The sequence below is a fragment of the Coturnix japonica genome, chromosome 5 (genome assembly GCF_001577835.2).
Source record: "Coturnix japonica isolate 7356 chromosome 5, Coturnix japonica 2.1, whole genome shotgun sequence".
Lineage (NCBI taxonomy): Eukaryota > Metazoa > Chordata > Aves > Galliformes > Phasianidae > Coturnix > Coturnix japonica.
Genome location: NC_029520.1, coordinates 29,617,039 through 29,636,902, shown reverse-complemented (window position 1 = coordinate 29,636,902; position 19,864 = coordinate 29,617,039). Strand labels below are relative to the sequence as shown.

Genomic DNA, 19,864 nt, shown 5'->3' with positions numbered 1-19,864 from the left:
ATAGAAATGGTTACCAGAATGTCCATCCTTTCCCGTTACTTCAAAACAATCTTAAGTGAGCATATACCAAACAGCATAGAAAAGCCCAGTCATGACTATCCACAGCAATGAGACACTAAAGGATAATCTAACAGTGCCACCTTTAACAAAGAACAAGAAAAAAGACTGGAGAGAAGGATAAAAGATAACATTGGTAACACTTAAAGAAAAATTATCGAACATACAAAAAAAAAATTCCATTTCAATAAAATTATTTAAAGGTACTGTTCATCCATAAAATGTGCTTGGGGTTTTCTCTGGTGAAGCTGTAAACTTCAGGTCTGAAATATTTAAAATACTTTCTATCACAGCTAAAAAGCTTTTAAATTCAAGGAAGATAAAGCAACAGTCATAAACCAACTACACTGCCTTAATTCCTTCCACCAATTGTTGACTAAAAATTGAAAATGAACATCAAGTGCAGAGTAACTGGAAAGTTTTAACAATTCTTTCAAACAGATAAACAACTGCTAACTTTCGATTTTTTAAATTCGGTCTCAAAGAGAAATCTTCATGATAAAATTTTTCAGTCTAACTCCATGAGCTTTAAGTTAAGAATAACAGACCTACAGCATCTTAATTCAATGTTCATTACTTTTATCTGTGTCATACAAACACATATACATATTCACATCACACTTCTAATTATGTAGTACATTAATTCCAAAGCTGTTCTCATCTATTAAGTAGTAACCAGGACAGTAAACTGCTGAAGATAATGGACAGATTTTTCTTTTTCATTTGTATGGGAGAACACTGGGATTCCAGGGACGGCTAGGATTCCTGTGCTCAGCCAAGACAATCTCAAGGAAAGACAGGAAGGAATCAGCCCTCCCAGTAAGAAATCTGAAGCGTACTACACTTCACTTTGCACAGGTTGTGAAAGAACCTGAACCTCAAGTGCATTAATGGTTCTTTCACACCACTTATTACACAAATCTGTATGGACTTAAAACTGTCAAGCTTATACAGACTTAAGAATATAAACATAATACCATCTAAGTAGTAGTGGAATTACACAGCACAACCTGAAAATTGATATTATCCATATTTTAAATTCCTCTATTGCCAGGACAGTAATTGTAAGTATTTACAAGGTGTTTTTTTCCTTAACTACACAGAAATTTATCCTGCAAAACAAGCAAACAAACAAAAAAAAAAAACCAAAACACCTAAAGTTACTCTTAAATCTGTGAAAATGTATTATTATCAAAAGTTAATTTTAAAATCAAAAAAGTCTTTTCTTTCCTACAAAATACATTCTTGTTCATATTTAAGATATTGAACGTCAGAAAAGGACCCACAGTCCTGACTTTAGATTAAATACTCATCATGGGCCCAGAAAAAGTAATCTAGAAACTTCTCTATAACCTATTCTTAAAAAAATCCCTGAAGTTACAGTGGATTTCTTGAGACTCCCCCAATATTTAGCCAGTGAATCCAAATAGCAATAAGCAGTGCACAGAAATTTCTAATACTTCAAACAAGCATATTCCTTCTCTTCCATTCTTTCCTCTCTTTTCTAGAAATCATCACCTTTATATAAATCAAGCTAACTTGGTGAATTTCTAAGTGGACCATGCTGAACATAAAACTGTGGATACTAAAAATGATGTGAACAAAAATCCATACATACGTGGGCATATGTGATACAGAAAATTGAATGTGAATCAACTGCTCATTTTGAACAGAAGTGCAAAAGCCATCCCATAATGTAAGTTTTGTTCCTGTTACTGGAGAATACACTTGATAAGACTGAAAGCTACAGAAAAAATTACTGAAAGCTTATTTAAATGAAGCAGAATTTTTAGATGTTAAAAACTGCTGCTTTTTTTTTTTTTTTTTTCCCCCCTTCCTGCTTTTCCAGTGTACTAAAAAGTATAGCAACAAATCCTTAATCCTTATAGCAACACTATGGTTTAAGAGCATCCACTGAATGGCTCTGGAATAGCACAGTCAGTGATCACAAAAGTAGTAAACAAGGTAATGCACTTGGAATCAAAGCATGATTCAACACTATATTCCTTCTGAACACAAAACACAGAAGCCCCCCAAGAATAGCTTATGTATAGGAACAGGGATGAGGACCTAACCTTCACACACAAATGTAAATTATGATAATTTTGACAACCTTAACAGTGTCTGCCAGTGCACGGAGACAAAGCTGAATCAAGTTTCACTTCCCACCCCCTGCCCACAGTCAGGAAGTCAAAGGCTTTCCACAACACTCAAGTGCTAATAGTCCCATTGGCTGGTGAGTGGGACATGAGACAAGACCTTGGTGCTATATCCCATTCAGCAATGAGGTACAGGTAAAAGTCATTATCAACACATTTGACAAATCGAAAACACAGCACTATAAAAGCTAATATGAAGAAAAATAACTCCACACCAGCTAGACCTTATAAATCTTATAGGAGTAACTTCCCTCAGCAAATTTGTATTTACAAGTCTTACTTTTCTCCTTTGGGTTTTTTCAGATGTGGTGGGTAATTTTTATCTAACTAGTGTGAAAAGGGCAAGTTTTTAACAACTGTTCACAATGCTTAGAGATTATGATTCAAGTCTTAGGAAAAAAAAGTAAAGCAAGTTCTGCCCTCTTTCCCCATTATAGTCTTCTTACAGTAAGATTTCTGACTGTCCCTCAACACTGCCTATACAATTACTTTAAGAAGTGTTGTAATTCCAAACTAAATAGAAAATGATAAAATATTTTGGGTAACATATACTACTCAAAGGTTCCACTAAAAATGCAGAAACTTACAGCTATCTTTTAAGCTATCAAAAATACAGTGGTTTGTGGGGTTTTTTTGGTGAAGAAACAGGTCTGCCATCATTATCTACAGGTTCAAGGAAAGCAATCAATGTAACAGACTTAACAGCCTTCAGTTGTAAAATTAATAATTTTTAGTAATACACAACATTAAACATGCCATTTGAGATATATGACGATTTAAACTACCACATATGGCATATCTATCTAATTATCACAGTTTGTGTTTTCATATGCAGAGCTTTTCTGGTTTTTAAACAATGTGTCAAAATGCACCGTTTTATCTGAAAACAGAAAACACTATATTTTACAATACCACTCAGTTATTATTGTACTTTTAATGTGCAGCATACTACAGGTTAAAAAGCATCACAACAAGGCTTTCTAATGTTTCAGTACTGCTTTTAGCTTTTTTTGTTTTAAATTGGTAAAAATTTAAGGATATTCTAATAGAAACAATATGTTTCTCAAAATCATATTTTCAATTTTTATTTTTCAAGTCTTAAATGACAATGGACAAATAAAACAATCAAGTTAGTCACTCTCCCTGTTTTGCATACGATTAAGAAAATACTGCGAAGTAGCACATGTGCAAACATCAGTTGCAGTACAGAGACTTAGCTTGTGTTCATTATTCATGTGCAATTTGACCTCACTAAAAACAATCGTTACTGCAAAAACATACATTGTAATTATACTTCAATACAAATATAAATGCCCTTATATTTTATTGCAGGCTCTAAAGCTTGGTGTCACTTCAGCTGTACACGGGGATTTATTAATTTATTTATTTTACTGTTTCTTCACATAAATACACAAAGAACTTGCACACAGTTATCATGAAACATTACATAATCCTAATTTCTCTTTTCACAGCTCATAAAAAGTATTACATATTTTCATACTATATATCAAAATGTGCATGGGAAAAAAAAAAAATTACAACAGCCAAAGAGAACATAAGAACCGTTCTCTGTGCTTTTTTACCATTTGTTTTTAAATAAACATTCAGTTCTTGAATCTACAATTACATTTGTAAAAGTACCAAAGGTTTCTATTTAACTCAAAATTAAACAAGAACAAAATTATTACAAAAAATTACATTAATTTCTTATTAAAATAAAAGTACTTTATATGCATTCATTATTGCTGAAATAATTTGAAAGACATTAGATTTTGGACAATGAATCTGAAACACTTCATTTTCAATTAATTTTCATAAGAATCAACTATTGTTTATACAATGGAGAATGAGGGGGGAAAAAAAAGAGTCAAAGCACTTTAATTAATCAAAGGAAAATAAGATAACTGACCTTTGGGTTAATTATTTCAAGTCAAAATTCCAATATTTGTTGAGAATTTATTTTCAGTTTACAAGTCCCTTTAATGTTTCAGATCAGAACTTTATTTAATAAAGACCTTCCCACAAACCCTTCTGGTAATTTTTGTTAACTTTCTCAGCTCCATACTTCATGAATTTTCATTTACACCTTTCAAAACTAACAATAAGTATGCCAGAACAAAACAAGTGTAATATATCTAATACAATAAATTATTTGCAAATGGAAACAAATCCTGGAAGACGTTTAGTTTGAAAAGAATCTGCAAGTCAATCTGGATTTGATCTAAGACTTAACTTCTAAAATAAATTTATCTGCAAGGGTAGCACACTTTATGTTGAAGTCAGTTTTTTCCTACACAATTACTAAAATTACTGAACAGATCTACGAGTATATTAAAAAGCAGGCATTATATAAAAACACAACCAGTCTTTCAAGATGAAAACATCCAACTGCCTGCAGTAAGCAAAGCCAAAGAATATGACAATGACAAGAACATTATTAATTATAGTATATTTGTATTATTTGTCCTGCTTTTGACATTAAAAGGTTGCATTGTTCAGTTAAAGTCATTTACAAGGCTAAAAAATGGTGAGACCATTTCTCTTCAGAGAAAAAGGGAGCAGTAACATTAACTTCTGTAGACTAGCATCAGAAAAAAAAGAAAACAAAAAAAAAACACCTTTATTAAAAAAGGGAAAAAAATAGAAATAAAGAAGTATTTCACAAAACAATCTAAATTGCCTTGATTTTTTTCTAAAGAACCATTTATTTTATTACTGTTATTTTTCACATACACTATCATGTATCCCCAAATAAGAACACATCAAAAGCAGGCAATAAAGACTGGATACACATTCTGCCTTGTGTAATTGCAGCACTTACCTGAATTAGATGTTTGTATAGAGAAACTGCCTTTGTGTCACCACTCACTTTCCTAGAAACTTGTGAAAATCACGAGAAATTGTTTCCTCACATTTGAGAGACAAAAATATATATACATAATACAACATCAGCAGTAGAAAGATGTGAGAACTGTACCTCATTCATTGGCATAAAGGTGTTGGACAACTTTAAGAAATACAGAAGTTGAGATCTTAAGAAACAGAGTTGAAAAAAACTCAGATTTTAATTCCTTCCAAAATGTCCTCATCCTAACTAAAAATAACTACTCTTACTTACCACAAAATCAGAATTAACTGGATTGAGAGTGGTGGATACATTTTACTGGCAGAACTTCCACACAGAACATCAAGTAGATAAATAGATGTTTAAAAAAAAAAAAAAAGGAAATCCACATTAAACTGTGTAGGAAACAAACTAGAAGTTTTCCAGTGCTTAGGGCATGCTACATTACAACATCATAACTCAAAATTTTATGGTTTCTAAAGAGAAAACCTTAAGTTCTAAGGAGTAACTTGTAGATTAAAAATTAAAATTAAATACTTGATGAGACTGCACCACTTAAAGCCTTGTAAATATAGCAGCATACAGCCTTTTCTGATGAATTATACATCTTTCTAAGCATATTCAGTTTTTGTAAAATGGGCCATCCTACATGATTATTCAGTTTTCCCCATGGAAGGGGCTTGGAGGGGCATCCCACACCATTAAGTTGATGACACCAGTATATTATATCTAGCCCGAAGAAACACCTACTTCAAAATTTAAGATAAAAATTATCTTTTCCTTATGAGCAAGAGAAGAGAAACAGAAATTTGGAAAGCAATAAATCCCTTCGAACACAGCATTTGAATGCTGCAGGAAGAACCGTTACACTCTGAAGGGATTCACAAAATAGAACCTACTTGAAGCAAGTGAAATTTCAAAAATGAAAAGTCTACTCAAACATCCTAAACTATCTTAGTCTTTCCCTCTACATACAGACATGAGGATTCAGGAATACCTACTGACCAGGATTCACACTAGTTCAAGTACATGATCTCAGTTCACGTGAAATACACCATAATTCTCTTTTGGTTTGCTAGTAAACAGCCATAAAATTCAGTAAATAACAACAGAATTTTTCCCTCTCAATTGGCATTAGAGCATCACATTCCTTTCTAGACAAACTGATATAGGTCATGCTACAAATACGAAGTCTACATTAGTACCTGAAATACTTTTGAGCACACCAGTGTGGACTTCATATCAAGCAGTCATCTTCAGCTTCTCTCTCCCTCCCAAATAAGCATACTTAACATAATCAAAACCTCATCATACAAAATCAGTGCTACTATGTACTAAAAGACTTCCCTTCATCTCCATGCTGTTGGTTGTTTTTTTGTTTGGTTGGTTTTGAATTTTGTCTTCACAGAATCTTTGATGGAGAAAAAAAAAAAACAAAACAACAAATTAAGACACTATCGTGCTTATAACTACAGAAAGCCTTATAATCACCTATCCTGATTTCCTATGCAACACCTCTCAGAAGAAACCCCTGCTCTATCATAGGTGCCCATTTGCTAAAATACATATTTTTAGGGAAAGGTCTTTGCATTTTAATCATGGTCTAATACTATAACCCTTAATAAACTACTGTTATTACTTCTGAACATTTGTATTGGAGAAAGAAGGCACCCAAATCATAGCTGGTCATTCTAAAAGCACCAGCTACTTAAAAAAAAATACAAAATTGCTGACTTTCAGACAACTAATATGAAGCTGCCAAAATTCACAAGCAGAGACTTCTTTACAAAATTAAATCTACAAAACGAATTTTGCACAAGAGGAAGCTCACCAGGTTCCTGGTCTAGTCAACACTGAAAGCACCATAGCCATTTGTGCACAATAGCAACCTAATCCCTTAAACAAACAAACAAAACCATGTAGATTTATTTTACTACTGTTGAGCATATGCATGCGTTGGTGAAAGAAAAAAAATCAAACAGGTACTGATTTTATAATTCTAGATGACTACATTTTGTGCCCTTTCCATGTCTGTACTCCCAAAATCACATGGTGCAAAGTGCAAAGGAAAAGCACTAATTCTCAACCAGACCAACACCTTTTTAATTACCATGAAAATGAGCCACTGTAAAAAAAAATAAAAAATAAATTATACAGAAAGAAGAAAATGATTAGTTACTGACTAAAAAGTACCACTTTACCCAAATTAAAAATCGAAATTACCTAGCTTTAAAGTATACTGTTTAATTCAGACACTGTTCTTGCAACCACCATCCAACCTATGTGCCTTTCAGACAAAAAGTTCATAAAACACTTGCATGAACTGAGATTCTTGTATGTGAATAGTATGGGAAACATAAGCAAGGACAAATGCATCTTCCCATTTCATTGACTTTCTTATCAAGAACATGCCATTAGTACAGCTCTAAGAATAGTAATTACATGTAGATTTCTACAGTCTTAAACACTGATTTCAACAACTTGATTTAAAATCTGACTGAGAAACCGCTTGTTTACTTCTTCCAAATACTAGTTGTTCAGAAAAGGAATATGTGATGTACTCATGTTAAAATAAGTAAATGAGCTGGGGGCCATGTAAGATTATTATTCTTGAGGCTTTCCTTTCAAATCTTAAATCGCACGTTCATCATATAAAACTCTCCTTTAACTGATTACTTAGAATCAATTCATCATAAAATACTTTTCAGTTTAATGCATTGTGCTGATACTTATTAGAACAGCTAGCCACTTATATAGATCCACACAGAACTAGAATACAGCTTATTGAGTTACAGAGTATTTATTTTATTATTGTTAATAGCAGTGTAAATACTAGATGAGCACTTGGTGTTATTACCAACCTAAAAAATAAATCTCGTATTGCTGAAAAATAATCTTTGTGAAATTAACACTTCCTTTTTTATTGATCATTTCATTATGCTACAAGTTATATGCTTAAAAAGAGTAATCTCAAAAAAACTAGCAGATTCACATCACACAGTAAAAAACTCAGAAGTTAGGAAGAGATGTAATTACATGGAGTCCTGGGAATTTGATTTTTAGTTTAGATTGACAGAGTTGCCAAGTGTCCATCTAATACGGAAAGTAGAAGACATACAATGAAATGTGTGCACACATGCAAGACAGAAAACATAAATGTTCTCTCTCTAACAGTTCTCATTGAAATAATTCATTTGTATAAAATTCTAGGGAATCCAGTAGCAGCATTTAGTTGCAGACCTACATTTAGTTGAAGCTCTACAGGATGCCAGATGAGCCTCTTCTATTCCACAGAAATTTTCTTCCAAACCAGGTCAATATATTGCTAAGAAGCCATCCATTTCCCTTTTTTTGCCATCCTCAGGAAAACTGTTGGTAAACTACCAGATTATAAATAAACATTCTGTAACTCCTGCTCAATACTGCTGGCAAGACAATATCCACTAGAGCACCTAAACTGCTGCTTCTACTATACACTCTCTTATCAAGATGCAGGCAGGAAGCACCAGATCACAGATGGGTACAAAACCTCAATTAGATCAAGCTTCAACATTCTATGGCATGTGGCTCACACGGTCTTTTCTCCCCCTTCAACGTCGCGTTACTTCACTGTCCAACTCTTCAGGAACACAATAGGATATGTTTTATCTCCATGTTCTTACTTGATGCTCAATGAAGCCAAATAAACAGCTGTGCGCCACTTCTTCCTACATTATTTTATATAAACATTTTCAATAATTTGTTTTAAAGATACTTCATAGTTGCATATCCAGTTAAACACATGATTTTTCACATACAATTTGAAAAATGAAAGCTTTGAATACATTAGGAAAATGATAAATTGCTGCTGTCTCTGATTGCCTGGTTCTCTACAGTGAACTTTTTCCCTGTACTACCAATGAAGAATTTTTTAAAAGAATTGAACTCACTACTTCAAAATAAAATAAAAACACATGTACATACAAGTCTTCTGAGAGCTTTGGAGGTGTTCTTGATTCAAGCAAACAGGTGTCACTCTATGAAGTGGGGAAAATAGTACAAAGGTGTGAAGCTCTTCACGTGGAAATTACAAGAGTTAAACAGCACTGAGCAAGGCACAAAAAGTGCTTTTAAACTGAAACACAGGAACATGCATAGAACCTCAGTATCTGATTTAATTAATGATTGAGAATGCAAAGGCTCCAACTGGTGAAACATTAGCAGCAGCCATGAATTTCACTGTAGTTCTGTATAAGTAATCTTACCTGAATGATTCTCAAAAAAATGTCAACACATCGACTGTATTTTTCATCTGATCCTGTCAATGCTGAGATGACAGGCCCTGCAGGATGCAGTGAAAGATCAATGATGAAGAACAGGTGCTTAGTCTTTTCACAATCAAAACCTACAAGTCGAGGCAAATATGAAATTTCATCTGGGGTGCTTCTGTATATCTAACATGCTAATTTTACATAATCACTTTCACCTATGTAGACAGACAACTACACTGCTTCCTCATTTGGAAGTAACTAAACCCTAACCTGACCCCAAGGTCACTCAAATTACCACAGTATAACTTCAAACTGGGACCCTAATTCACTACTCCTAATCTTATTCACATCAAGTACTTTATACAACAACTCATGTTTTCTGTGGCCTTTCAGAAAGGAGGCTTAATTATTCCCCATCAATTACAGAGAATTCTTAAACCTTACCTAAACTTATAGCAATTCACATGTCGAGACAAGCAACACACAAAAATACTGCTCATACCTAGCTTAAGCGAAGCCTCACAAGTTCACATTCAAAAGTTACAAAGTCATCCTAGCATCGTTCAGCTTGGAGCTGACTTCAGCGGATATGTTTCTGAATACTGCCTAAATCTGAAGTTTCAATCACACCAGTTAAGTGCCTTCAAATGAATTTTAATGCTTGGCTATAATCAACAACAACAGAATGTTTAATATTAAGTCAATACAAATCAGATGCTACCATAATCAAGTATCTAATATGATAGAGTGAACACAAGTTAACATGAGGATTGCATGAATTTAGATATTTTAAATACATAATAAAAAGTCAACTATTTAATGTTTCTATTAAACATAAAGGAAATTCAAAACAAGAAAGTACCCTGATGATCATTTCTCATTCAACTACAAGCAACATAATTAATCCTTACAATGCTACAAATAATCCTGAACTGGGATGAAGATACCTCCAAAATCGAAAGAAAAGAGGTTGAAATAGAGTCTTACAGTCTGCAGTACAACATTTAAAGATTGACAGTTGAAGCTCTGGTTTGATATTTCCTCTGGGGTTGGAAAGACAGAATTGGCCCTCAAAAATCAGGAAGAATATAAGGAACCTGACAGTTTCCTAAAGTCATGCCACACTGTCAAAACAGTAGCATCTCTACAGTAAATTAGCAGACTCATGCATGTACAACACATTAATTTATTCTGACTGCCAAATACCAAATTCCAATTATATATTTCCACATTACTATAAAGCCTCAGAAGAACCGCAAGACTGAGCTGGCCAACAGAAGCACCTAGCACATCCCAATACAGTGTTCTACAGTACGCAAGAAATACACACCAGACACAGACACAAATGCTTGTTCAAAGTAAAAGAGAAGTAAAATAAAATGCTCAGTGGAAACACACCTGTATTTATCCTCCTCCCATCCCATTTGCTTAAACAATATAGCTATTTTCACCAATAGACATATCTTTTGTCAGAACAAACACAAATATTTTTGCCATGCCCATTAAAATAGTGACATTTCAATATCACATTTATCAGCTTCATTATTCCACAAACATTTGAGACAGTGAAAGAACTTTACAGTTCCAATTCAAAGCACATTAAGAATTGTAGAAAACCTCAAATCCTACCCAGAAACATGCCATCAATAATATTCCAAAAAGCAGTGCTTCCATTCATAGTACATATTGTGCTTTACACCATGACACTGCAGCCCAGCCTCACCAGCCCAACCCAATTACCTGGAGCATTCCAATACTGCCACTGACAACTACCACACTCCTTACCAGGTCATTAACTCCCGTAGGTTGTCTGATAAACGATTAAAAAAAAAAAAAAACAAAAAAAAAAAACTAACCTCTTTAGAAGACTGCAAAGCTGACTGTACCAGCTGCAGGATGCAATGATAAATCCCAGTGAGATGACTGTCAGTCAAATCACTCCAGATGTTGTTTAACTTTACACTAGAACAGTATCCAAAGATGGAATGAGATAACAATCAGGCAAAAGCCCTTCTCCCAAATCCCTCTATCCTCTATTTCTAATAGCAAGTCTAACAAATTCCCTAAATTCAAGGTCTCATTTCCTGTCCAAAAAGCTACTAGCCACCAATGGAACAAATTACAGTTAACTACAGAGGATAGTCAATCAATATATTTATAATATCACTGTTTTCAAGAAAGATACTGACTGATACAAGATAAAATAACAAAGAAAAAAAGAACAAAAAGACACATCAGCTTTTGCATCTATAGCAAATCATATAGTTTTCAACAAAAATGAAAAAAGTGAGCAAAACAATCCCAATAGAAAATGTGAACATCACTAAACACAGCATTTCTTTGTGTCGACCCCAGCCGTCCTTATTTTGTTCTTTATTTTGCAAAAACAAGTGAACTGATAACTTTTAGAAAAGATGGATTACTTGAATCTACCAAGTTGTTTTACACTTCTTATGTAAGAGAAAGGCACAGCACTTTCTCACAAACCATGAAGCCATTTACCATGTAAAAGTTTATTCACTTATTAACATAAACAAGCCCCTATATACAGAATAAATCAGCACAAATCTTCTACTCAGAATTTTTCTGAATCTGTCGCATGAGAAAATACTACATTTACACTGAGCAAATTAGATATAGAATAACTTTAAGATTATATGCAGTTACATATTCAGTTTCATCTTCTTTTAAAATGTAAAATGTACCAAAGATCTGCAGTGTAACAAGCTAACTTATTTTTTAATTCTCTTCCAGTAACTAGGCAACTGACAACTGTCCAACTGAGAATTATCTCTCTGAACAGCTGGCAATCAACACTAGAGTGGTTTTGTTGTTGTTGTTTTTCAGTTGTGGTTTTTTGTCCCCTCTTAGTAGACGGAACAGTAATGACAGCTTCTTTACAAAACTACACAGCTCTGAATAATCCACCTCTGAAACCTCCACCTTTTAGTGACCTCCCCATTTCCATTATCCCAGAAGTTGAACTTTTAATTAAATGCTTACAACAGAATCTGAAAAAATCTTAGATTCATATGTATGAAGTTCCTATTTAGTGAATGTCAGAGCTTAAAAAAAAAAAAAAGTATCAAGAATAAAAGTGGAATGGCCACGACAACAGACAGCTGAACTACCTCCAATTTAACTTTTAACTGCGATATCTCCCTTTTATTTTTAATATTCATCCATAGCTGAAAAATACTATTTCACTAATATTATTCCATGAGTAGCTTTTAAAAACACTTACTCCTTTTGCTAATTTAGCTATCTTTTGTAAGTGGTAATTAACTTGGTAATTCCTTAATGGTATAAAGGAAACAATGGTGAACCACACTTGATATTACACCTTCCCCCTTCCTATAAGTTTAATGAAACTCAAAAGTGAACTTTTCATTAATAAGTCTCTATAATTACTTGTACATGCAATGCATTTGAAAAGTTTTTCAGAGTCACAATGAGATAATTTCCAAAAGGGAACATGAACTAAGTACAGCTAGATGATCTCACATAATTCATGGATGTTTAAAAAAAGACATTCAAACAAAACATCTCTAACAATTCACTTCATAAAAACATCACAGAAACATAACTTCATGTATTCTACATGAGGAAGAGGAAGGAAACTCCTCCTTTCATATTCTCCAAATATTTAGAATACTACTGATCAGAAATCTGTTATAAAAACAACACAGCTCCTCTATTGTTAAAAGCAGTAAAACCTTATCTCCATTTAATTATGTTTTTATTAAGCTCTGCTCTTAATATGATCTGATTTAAGTACACATATGACTTCATATTGCAATAAATTAAAAAACAGTGACCGAGCTCAAATTCACTCAAGCATCAAGTTCAGATCAGGCAAGATCCTGTTGCAAGATAAACAACGTGATGCAATGTAACATAATTTTGTGCGTGTGTGCAAGTGAGAGACTTGAAAGGGGCGGGGGTGAGTGCTGAGAGAAAGCAAGAGAAAGCAAGCACGCGTCAGCATTCACACTGGAAAAAAAACACATGTCCACAGGAGTTCTCAGTCCAGCACTTGCTATAATTTAGAATGGAGAAACAGGAAAAATAATAATAATAATAATAGCATAAAGCAACAAAAATACTGTTGCTGCTTTGTATTGTTCGAAATGCAACCATAAATCAAAGCAGATCAGCTGCTTTCTTTATGAAGTTTCCTTTATCAATATTCATGCAGAATGGCTACATCAGTATTTAGATTCTGGACCAAAACTTAGTAGTCAATACATACACTATACTTCTCTACAAAAGTTATCAGCATTATTTTAAAAGTAGGGCCTATTTTTTTCCAGTCTAATTTTGTTTCTACTAATCCAGTGGGACAAGAGTGAAAGAATCAGGGATAAGCACAAACTTAAACTACAGAAGCTCAGACAATGAGAAAGTCAGCTGGTAACCTGAAAAGAGAAGAATAAATTTTGTACTCAAAAAAAAAAAAATAAGACTCTGGTCAAAATGGATTTATGTATTGCTTCCTATTTTGTGATCCAAGATGTTTAGCTAAAAGCTGCCTTTTTTTTTTTTTTCCTTCAATGCCTTGTAATTAGAGCTGCCATATAATTCTTCAGTAATTATGTCACTTTTTTGATGCACAAAAATAATTCCAACTGAAATCATTCTGCATACTGAAGTCCTATATCACAGAAATAAGAAAGAACACTGTTAGATCATAGAAACTACTCACGACTTCCGTATTACAACCAACTTCCTCCTTTCCAAACAGCTACTTAGTCAGACTGTGCTAACACTTTTTGGAAAAATAAGAAGTCTCACAGAAACTTCAGTGAGCAAACATTTCATACTGAAAAGCACAGTGAACGCGATTCAAGTCACACACAGAGTACTACCAGCTATAATACAACCAGAATAATCGCTTTAGAAACATTGCACAAAAAAATAAATTGTATCTTTATATTAGCTATTTCATAAGGTCCCTTTTCCCTAATGCTATATGAGCCTGAGGGTCTGGAAGAAACCCAAAAGTTATCAGCTTACGGAATGCCAGGACCTCTGAAAATTCCGCAGGCTTGTGGTCAAGAGCAAACAGAAAGACCAACAAGAGCTAGCTCCCATTGGAGTCCATTTCCCAGATCCATTCCACACCTTAGCAGCTATCAGTCGACAGCTTCCTTAAAACACTCACTTTCTACAAAATGTGGCTGCAAATCCAAAGCAGAAATTATGAAGTCAAACTGGAACTTTATTTGCACCTGTTACAGTTAAACAGTTTGAGCCTCTCTTCCCTTTTAGAAGAGAAATGTTTGTCCCAAACATTTACTGTTGTCTAGCCCGCTACTTAGTGTTCAAAGGTTTCTCTGCTACTCCTGATACATCTTAACAATTTGCAACACAAAATAATATGTAATTCTGATTTAATCAGAAAACAGTAGAACTCTGCTGGAGTACTAAACAAAAGATCTAATCTTTGGAGCGTCCTTTCCAACTGAGTGTAAATAAACTGTAGTAAAATGAAAAGGCTTGTAATTTGGCATTTTAAATATACTTCATAAACACCAATTTTCTGTAACGTCCTTGCATATCTCATACTACCTCATGTATAATGCAGAAAATCTATTTCATTTTCATCTATTGACAGCGAATTTAATTTACTATTGCGGCTCTTTACGCAGATTATGTTATTAATTCTGCAATCAAGCTCTTTTGAATGCTTTTATTTCTTACTAGAATTTTCACAATTCTACATTGATTTTCTCCCCCACTCTATCATACCTTTCAAAACAGTCATATTTCTAATCTTCCTGAAAGGGGAATGAAAAATTTAAAAAAGGAAAAAAGAAAAAACATATGAGAACAACGAGCATCAGCTTATAAACTGAACACTTCAAAAAATAAAAAATAACTACATGCATTACTTTAACCTTGGACTTGTAGGAATTACAAATCTCATTCATCAAGGAGATATACAACAGGTGCATTAAAATGTCCATAACAAAAATCACCAACATAAGACCACAATATCTCCACAAATAACAAGTTATCCATTTTTGCTTCACACTGAAGTTAGAAGACAAAGATAAACGCTAACACGTCGGTGTCCTATTTACACCCATACCAATTGCCTTCATTGTTTTAGACAATTAATCTTGTTAAACTAGACCAAATGAAAAAGTAGCTCTTATTTTTCCACAGAAAAGACGGTAACATGTATTCAATTCTAAACCATCAGATTATCATCAAAACAGAATCAAAACAACAAAACCAGTATCACTTATGATATTATTTGCATCAATTTACAACAACTCCTCCAGATCCCATTCAAATACAGAATGCTAATGTGTTAATCTTAAGGAAAAAAAAACATATTATCCAATTGCAGAAATCAAAACGTTTTAGACTGTAATGCAAGACCCCCGCTTCAGAACTTTTAAAGAAGAAATATTAAATCGGGTATTTAATCCTTATCATACTGTAATATTAAAAACATGTTTCTTGTGTACAATTTATGAAAAATACTTGCTCTTTAATCATTCAAAGTGTTTCCCTTTTATAATAGAGTTTTCTTCCACCACCATGGTAAACATAATATAAAGAATATCTAAAGAGCAGCGCCTGCCCTCTTTACTTCACTCCAGAGCCAGTGAACAAAGCAATGAGGCATAAAGAAGGTACATAATGGATTTAAAGCAAATGGCCCATTCTTTAAGAGGAGGCCTCTCAATTTTACTCATGCTAGCTTAATTGTCATTTCAATGTCTAAAAACTTCAAACAAACAATTATTTTTACACCAGCTGTCAGGTTGGTTCCTTAAAGCTAGTTTTACGTTTTTTGTTTTTCTTTTTTAACTAACAAACAAAGCAAACAAAATTTTTTCTCAGCAACACAGAAAACATTCTTAGACATACATCAAGCAGTTAGATTACTAGATGATAATCTTCCCACTTAATTCCATACATCAAGTAAGATGGAACATTATATTCACTGTTGCACTTTGTAGCAGGTTTTTCAGATAAACGTTTTGCAATGCACTAGATGCTTATACGCGAATGCATGAAACATACTGACATGTTTCGTACAACCTATGGGACTCAAACATAAATAATCAGCTAATGTTTGCACCTACCTGGGTAAAAATCTTTGGATTTAGACAGCTTGATGGTGGCCCCAGTCTCTTTCTGTAACTGAACAATTGTCTGTCCTCCCTTCCCAATTATAGATCCAGCAGCATAACTAGGTATGAGGACCTTTAGAAAATATTGGCCATCCTCTGGAAAAAAAAAAAAAAAAAATCGAGATATGCATGGTTAATATGACTTACAAACTTTGATCTCGCCCTCCCAGACCCACAAGTAATGTTACATCTTTAGCCACATTCAGTATTGCATACATTTACATCTAACCAGTTGCGTCATTTGCAAGACACATTTGGACTATGTCTTTGACATTTCAAAATATGTACATTTATTTTAAGCAAAATAAAGGATCCAGATACATTCCTTAATTCCACGAAAGAATAAAAATTTAATTTTATTTCAAAGGTGGAATTTTTTCAGCTTTTCTTCTGGTAACCACAGCATACAGAAATGACTAGACCTCTTTAAAAAAAAAAAAAAAAGAACCTCTGCACAAAAACGTGCCTTGTTACAACTACAACCTTGCTTGAAAATACTGCAAAAGAAATGCCAAAACTAAGGAGGAATGAATTGCAAATTCTGATGGGCTATTTGTTTGTCATTAGCAAACACATGAGAATAGCAATTAGCTGTTTCATGCATTCTTCTTAAGTGAGAAAAACGACTACTCTGCTACCAAATAACCCACCCAAAATGTGGGGTTTTATTCCAAGCATCTCAGCCACTGCCAAGAAAACAACTCAACATGGTGTGGATGGAATCACTTGCCTAAGTAATCCTGGTGTATTCCTTTAGCACTTCTTAAGCAACAATGATCTCTTTTAAGCTCATTATTTAAAAGACATTAAGAAGAATTTTTCCCAGTTAATCAAAAGCCTAAGTCACATATTGTAAATACACTTAAAAGGTGATGAGATAGACAATGAGAGTCCTCTACTCACTACTAGCATTAAAGCCTACAACCAGAACTGTAACAAATACATATGCAATGAATGGGGGGGAAAAAAATATTCCAATCTGATCCAGGAACTGATTTATTATCAGTGTGATCTCATCCCAAATCAGTAACACTGAAGTCTGACAGCCTTCTGTAACCAGCTCTGAAAAAGTGCAGGACAATAAAGGTTGGTTGATTCCCCAGATTTAGGCTCTCATCAGTGATTAAGTCCCATTGGCTTTAGCATCAAGATTTTTACCACAGAATCTATTTTACTAAGTGACTGTTGGGTTTTTCCTCCCCCCACCCCTCCCCCCCTTAAGCAAAAGGAGCTATCCGGGTTCACCTCACTTTCCCCATTCAAACCTACAAGCGCCTTAAGTGCTTGCGTGTGACAATAGTGCCCATCCATATTCATCCAGCCGGCTGCACGATGCACTATATATAGCCAGACTGCTGTCTTAATATCGGGCAAATAAATTCACCTCTGCCTCGGTGCATTGTTATGACGACTCCGGTGCAAACGAGCGGAGGAGATGCCGGTCCCGTTATAACTCATCTCCCCCGGGCAGGGCGGGCTGATAGCTCCCGAGACCCCGCGGCAGAGCCGGCTCCCCCCGCAGCAGCCAGCCCTCGCCCCCCGCCAGCCAAACAACACCGTGTAGAGGCTGACAATAGCACCGAGGCCAAGGCAGAGGGAAACGCAGGGCAAGGCTGAAACGCAACTTGTGACCCGAAGGATGCAAAGGGAAGAAAGTGCGTTTGTCTCCTTCCAGCCGGCTGCCATTGATCGGAGCCAATTGTGCGGAGGGTGCGGGGGGAGCCCCGCACGCTTGCCTCCCCGCCGCCGGGTCGTGGCCGCGTAGCCCCTGCGTGGGTATTAAATCAAAAGCCCGGTGGATGCTGAAAAGCGACGCCATTTTGATGAATGATAACGTTAGAGAAATGGGAATGCTTGGGGGGGGGCGAGGGGGAGGCAGGTAGGTAGGGAAGGAAGGGGAGAGGTGGGTGGGTCGGGCGGGGGGAGGCGGCAGAGGAGATACCCACCGCCCGTGTTGGTCCTCTTGGTGCTGCCCGCTTCGGGGGGGGCTTCCAGCGGTCTTTTCCGGGAGTCCGGCGGGTCCAGGTCTATGGGAACCCCGGTGTGGGTCCCGTTCTGCTGGATGGGAGCTGCCGCCATCATGTTTGCTGCTGCTGCTCGGAGAATTGTCTCTTCCCTTCGGTGTTGGGGGGGCAGGGAGGGAAGGGGGAGGAGGAGGAGGAAGGAAGAGGAAGGGAAAGGGGGAGGAGGAGGAGGAGGAGGGGTGGGGGCTCGTCCCGTGCTCTTGTCCTTTTCGAAAATGTAGAACTAGGCTCGGGGTTGCCGAGGATGCTGCGCGCCTTGTTTATCTGGCAGCCAGGGGGAGGGAAGGAGAGGGAAGGAGGGAGGGAAGCAGGCAGGACTGGGCTGGAGGAGCAGCTGCAGTGCAGTGTCAGGAAGAGATGAGGAGCGGGGAGACGGGAGCGAGGGGGCGAGAGAGGGGAAAGAAGCGGGAGAGGGGAGGAGGGGGAAGTGAAAAGAGTGAGACGGGAGGAGGAGAGGACGGAGTGAGTGGGAGAGGAAAGGAGGGGAGCGAGTGGGAGAGGAGGGGAGCGAGAACGAGTGAGACGGAGAAGAACAGGCGGGAGGGGGGAGCGACGGGAGGAGGAGGGAGCGGTGTAAATGGTGGGCGAGTGAGCGAGGGGGAGATGATTCACACCGCCTCCCAGCCCCTCCGGCCCCTGCCCTAACGCTGCGGCACAGCCGCCCGCTGCTCCCAAGCCCTCATGCTCTCTTAGGCTGACGGGCTGGGCACGGGGCTGAAGCGGGGGGGGGGCTCCGCGTCCGCCCAGCACCACCGCCGGACGCTTCGGCAGCTGGCGGTCTCGGCTGGGCAAGGTCCTGCCGCGAGCAGGGGCTCACCGACCTCGGCTATACAACCCAGAAACCCCAGAGACAGGAGAGGTTAGAGCCGGGGAAGGGGGTTCCAGGTTGGGGGGGGAGCAGGGGCATGTGTCGGGGGGGGGGTGCTTATGGGGGAGCTTACAGAAGAAGGTGGGTTCTCCCTTCAAGACGGGCGGGAGATGTAGCCAATGGGAACAAAAGAGAGCGAGGCTGGGATTGAGCGGCGCGGCCAATCGTGGGTCGTGCACGGCAGAACCTTTGGGGGGGGGAAGGCGGGGGTGGTTTAACCTCTGCGGCGGCCCGAGGGGTGGGGGTTGGCGGTGGGAGGGCGGGTGGAGAGGCAGCTCCCGCCCCAGGAGGGTCCGTGCAGTGATGCCGCGTCACCTGGGTTACGCGCAGAGCCTCGCAGGCCCGCGGATGCGAGGGAGGACGGCTGAGGCTGCAGAGGAGGCGGCGGGTAGCGGGGCCGGCCGCGCCTCCTCCGTTGGTGCCGAGCGGGGCTGGCTCTTCTGCCGGCAGCTGGGCGAGGGCCGATCCCGCGGGCTCAAAGGGAAAATAATAAAGAGATTATTTCTGTGC

The 19,864-nt window shown here is 37.1% G+C and overlaps 1 protein-coding gene across 3 annotated transcripts in view; it reads right to left on the bottom strand.

Moving 5' to 3' along the window:
- Nucleotides 1-18,894, bottom strand: part of NOVA1 (NOVA alternative splicing regulator 1) — a 122,878-nt gene extending 103,984 nt beyond the window's left edge. Inside the window, exons 1-2 of one of the 3 annotated variants that reach the window (XM_015864914.2) lie at nt 18,409-18,894; nt 16,415-16,558 (exon numbers count right to left, since the gene is read on the bottom strand). In XM_015864914.2, coding sequence (XP_015720400.1) covers nt 16,415-16,558; nt 18,409-18,544 — 280 coding nt within the window. In that variant the 5' untranslated portion in view covers nt 18,545-18,894. Of the gene's footprint in view, nt 1-16,414; nt 16,559-18,408 lie in introns of those variants that run through there. The other 2 variants (XM_015864913.2, XM_032445172.1) reach the window with 2 other exon arrangements.
- Nucleotides 18,895-19,864: the final 970 nt, after the last annotated feature.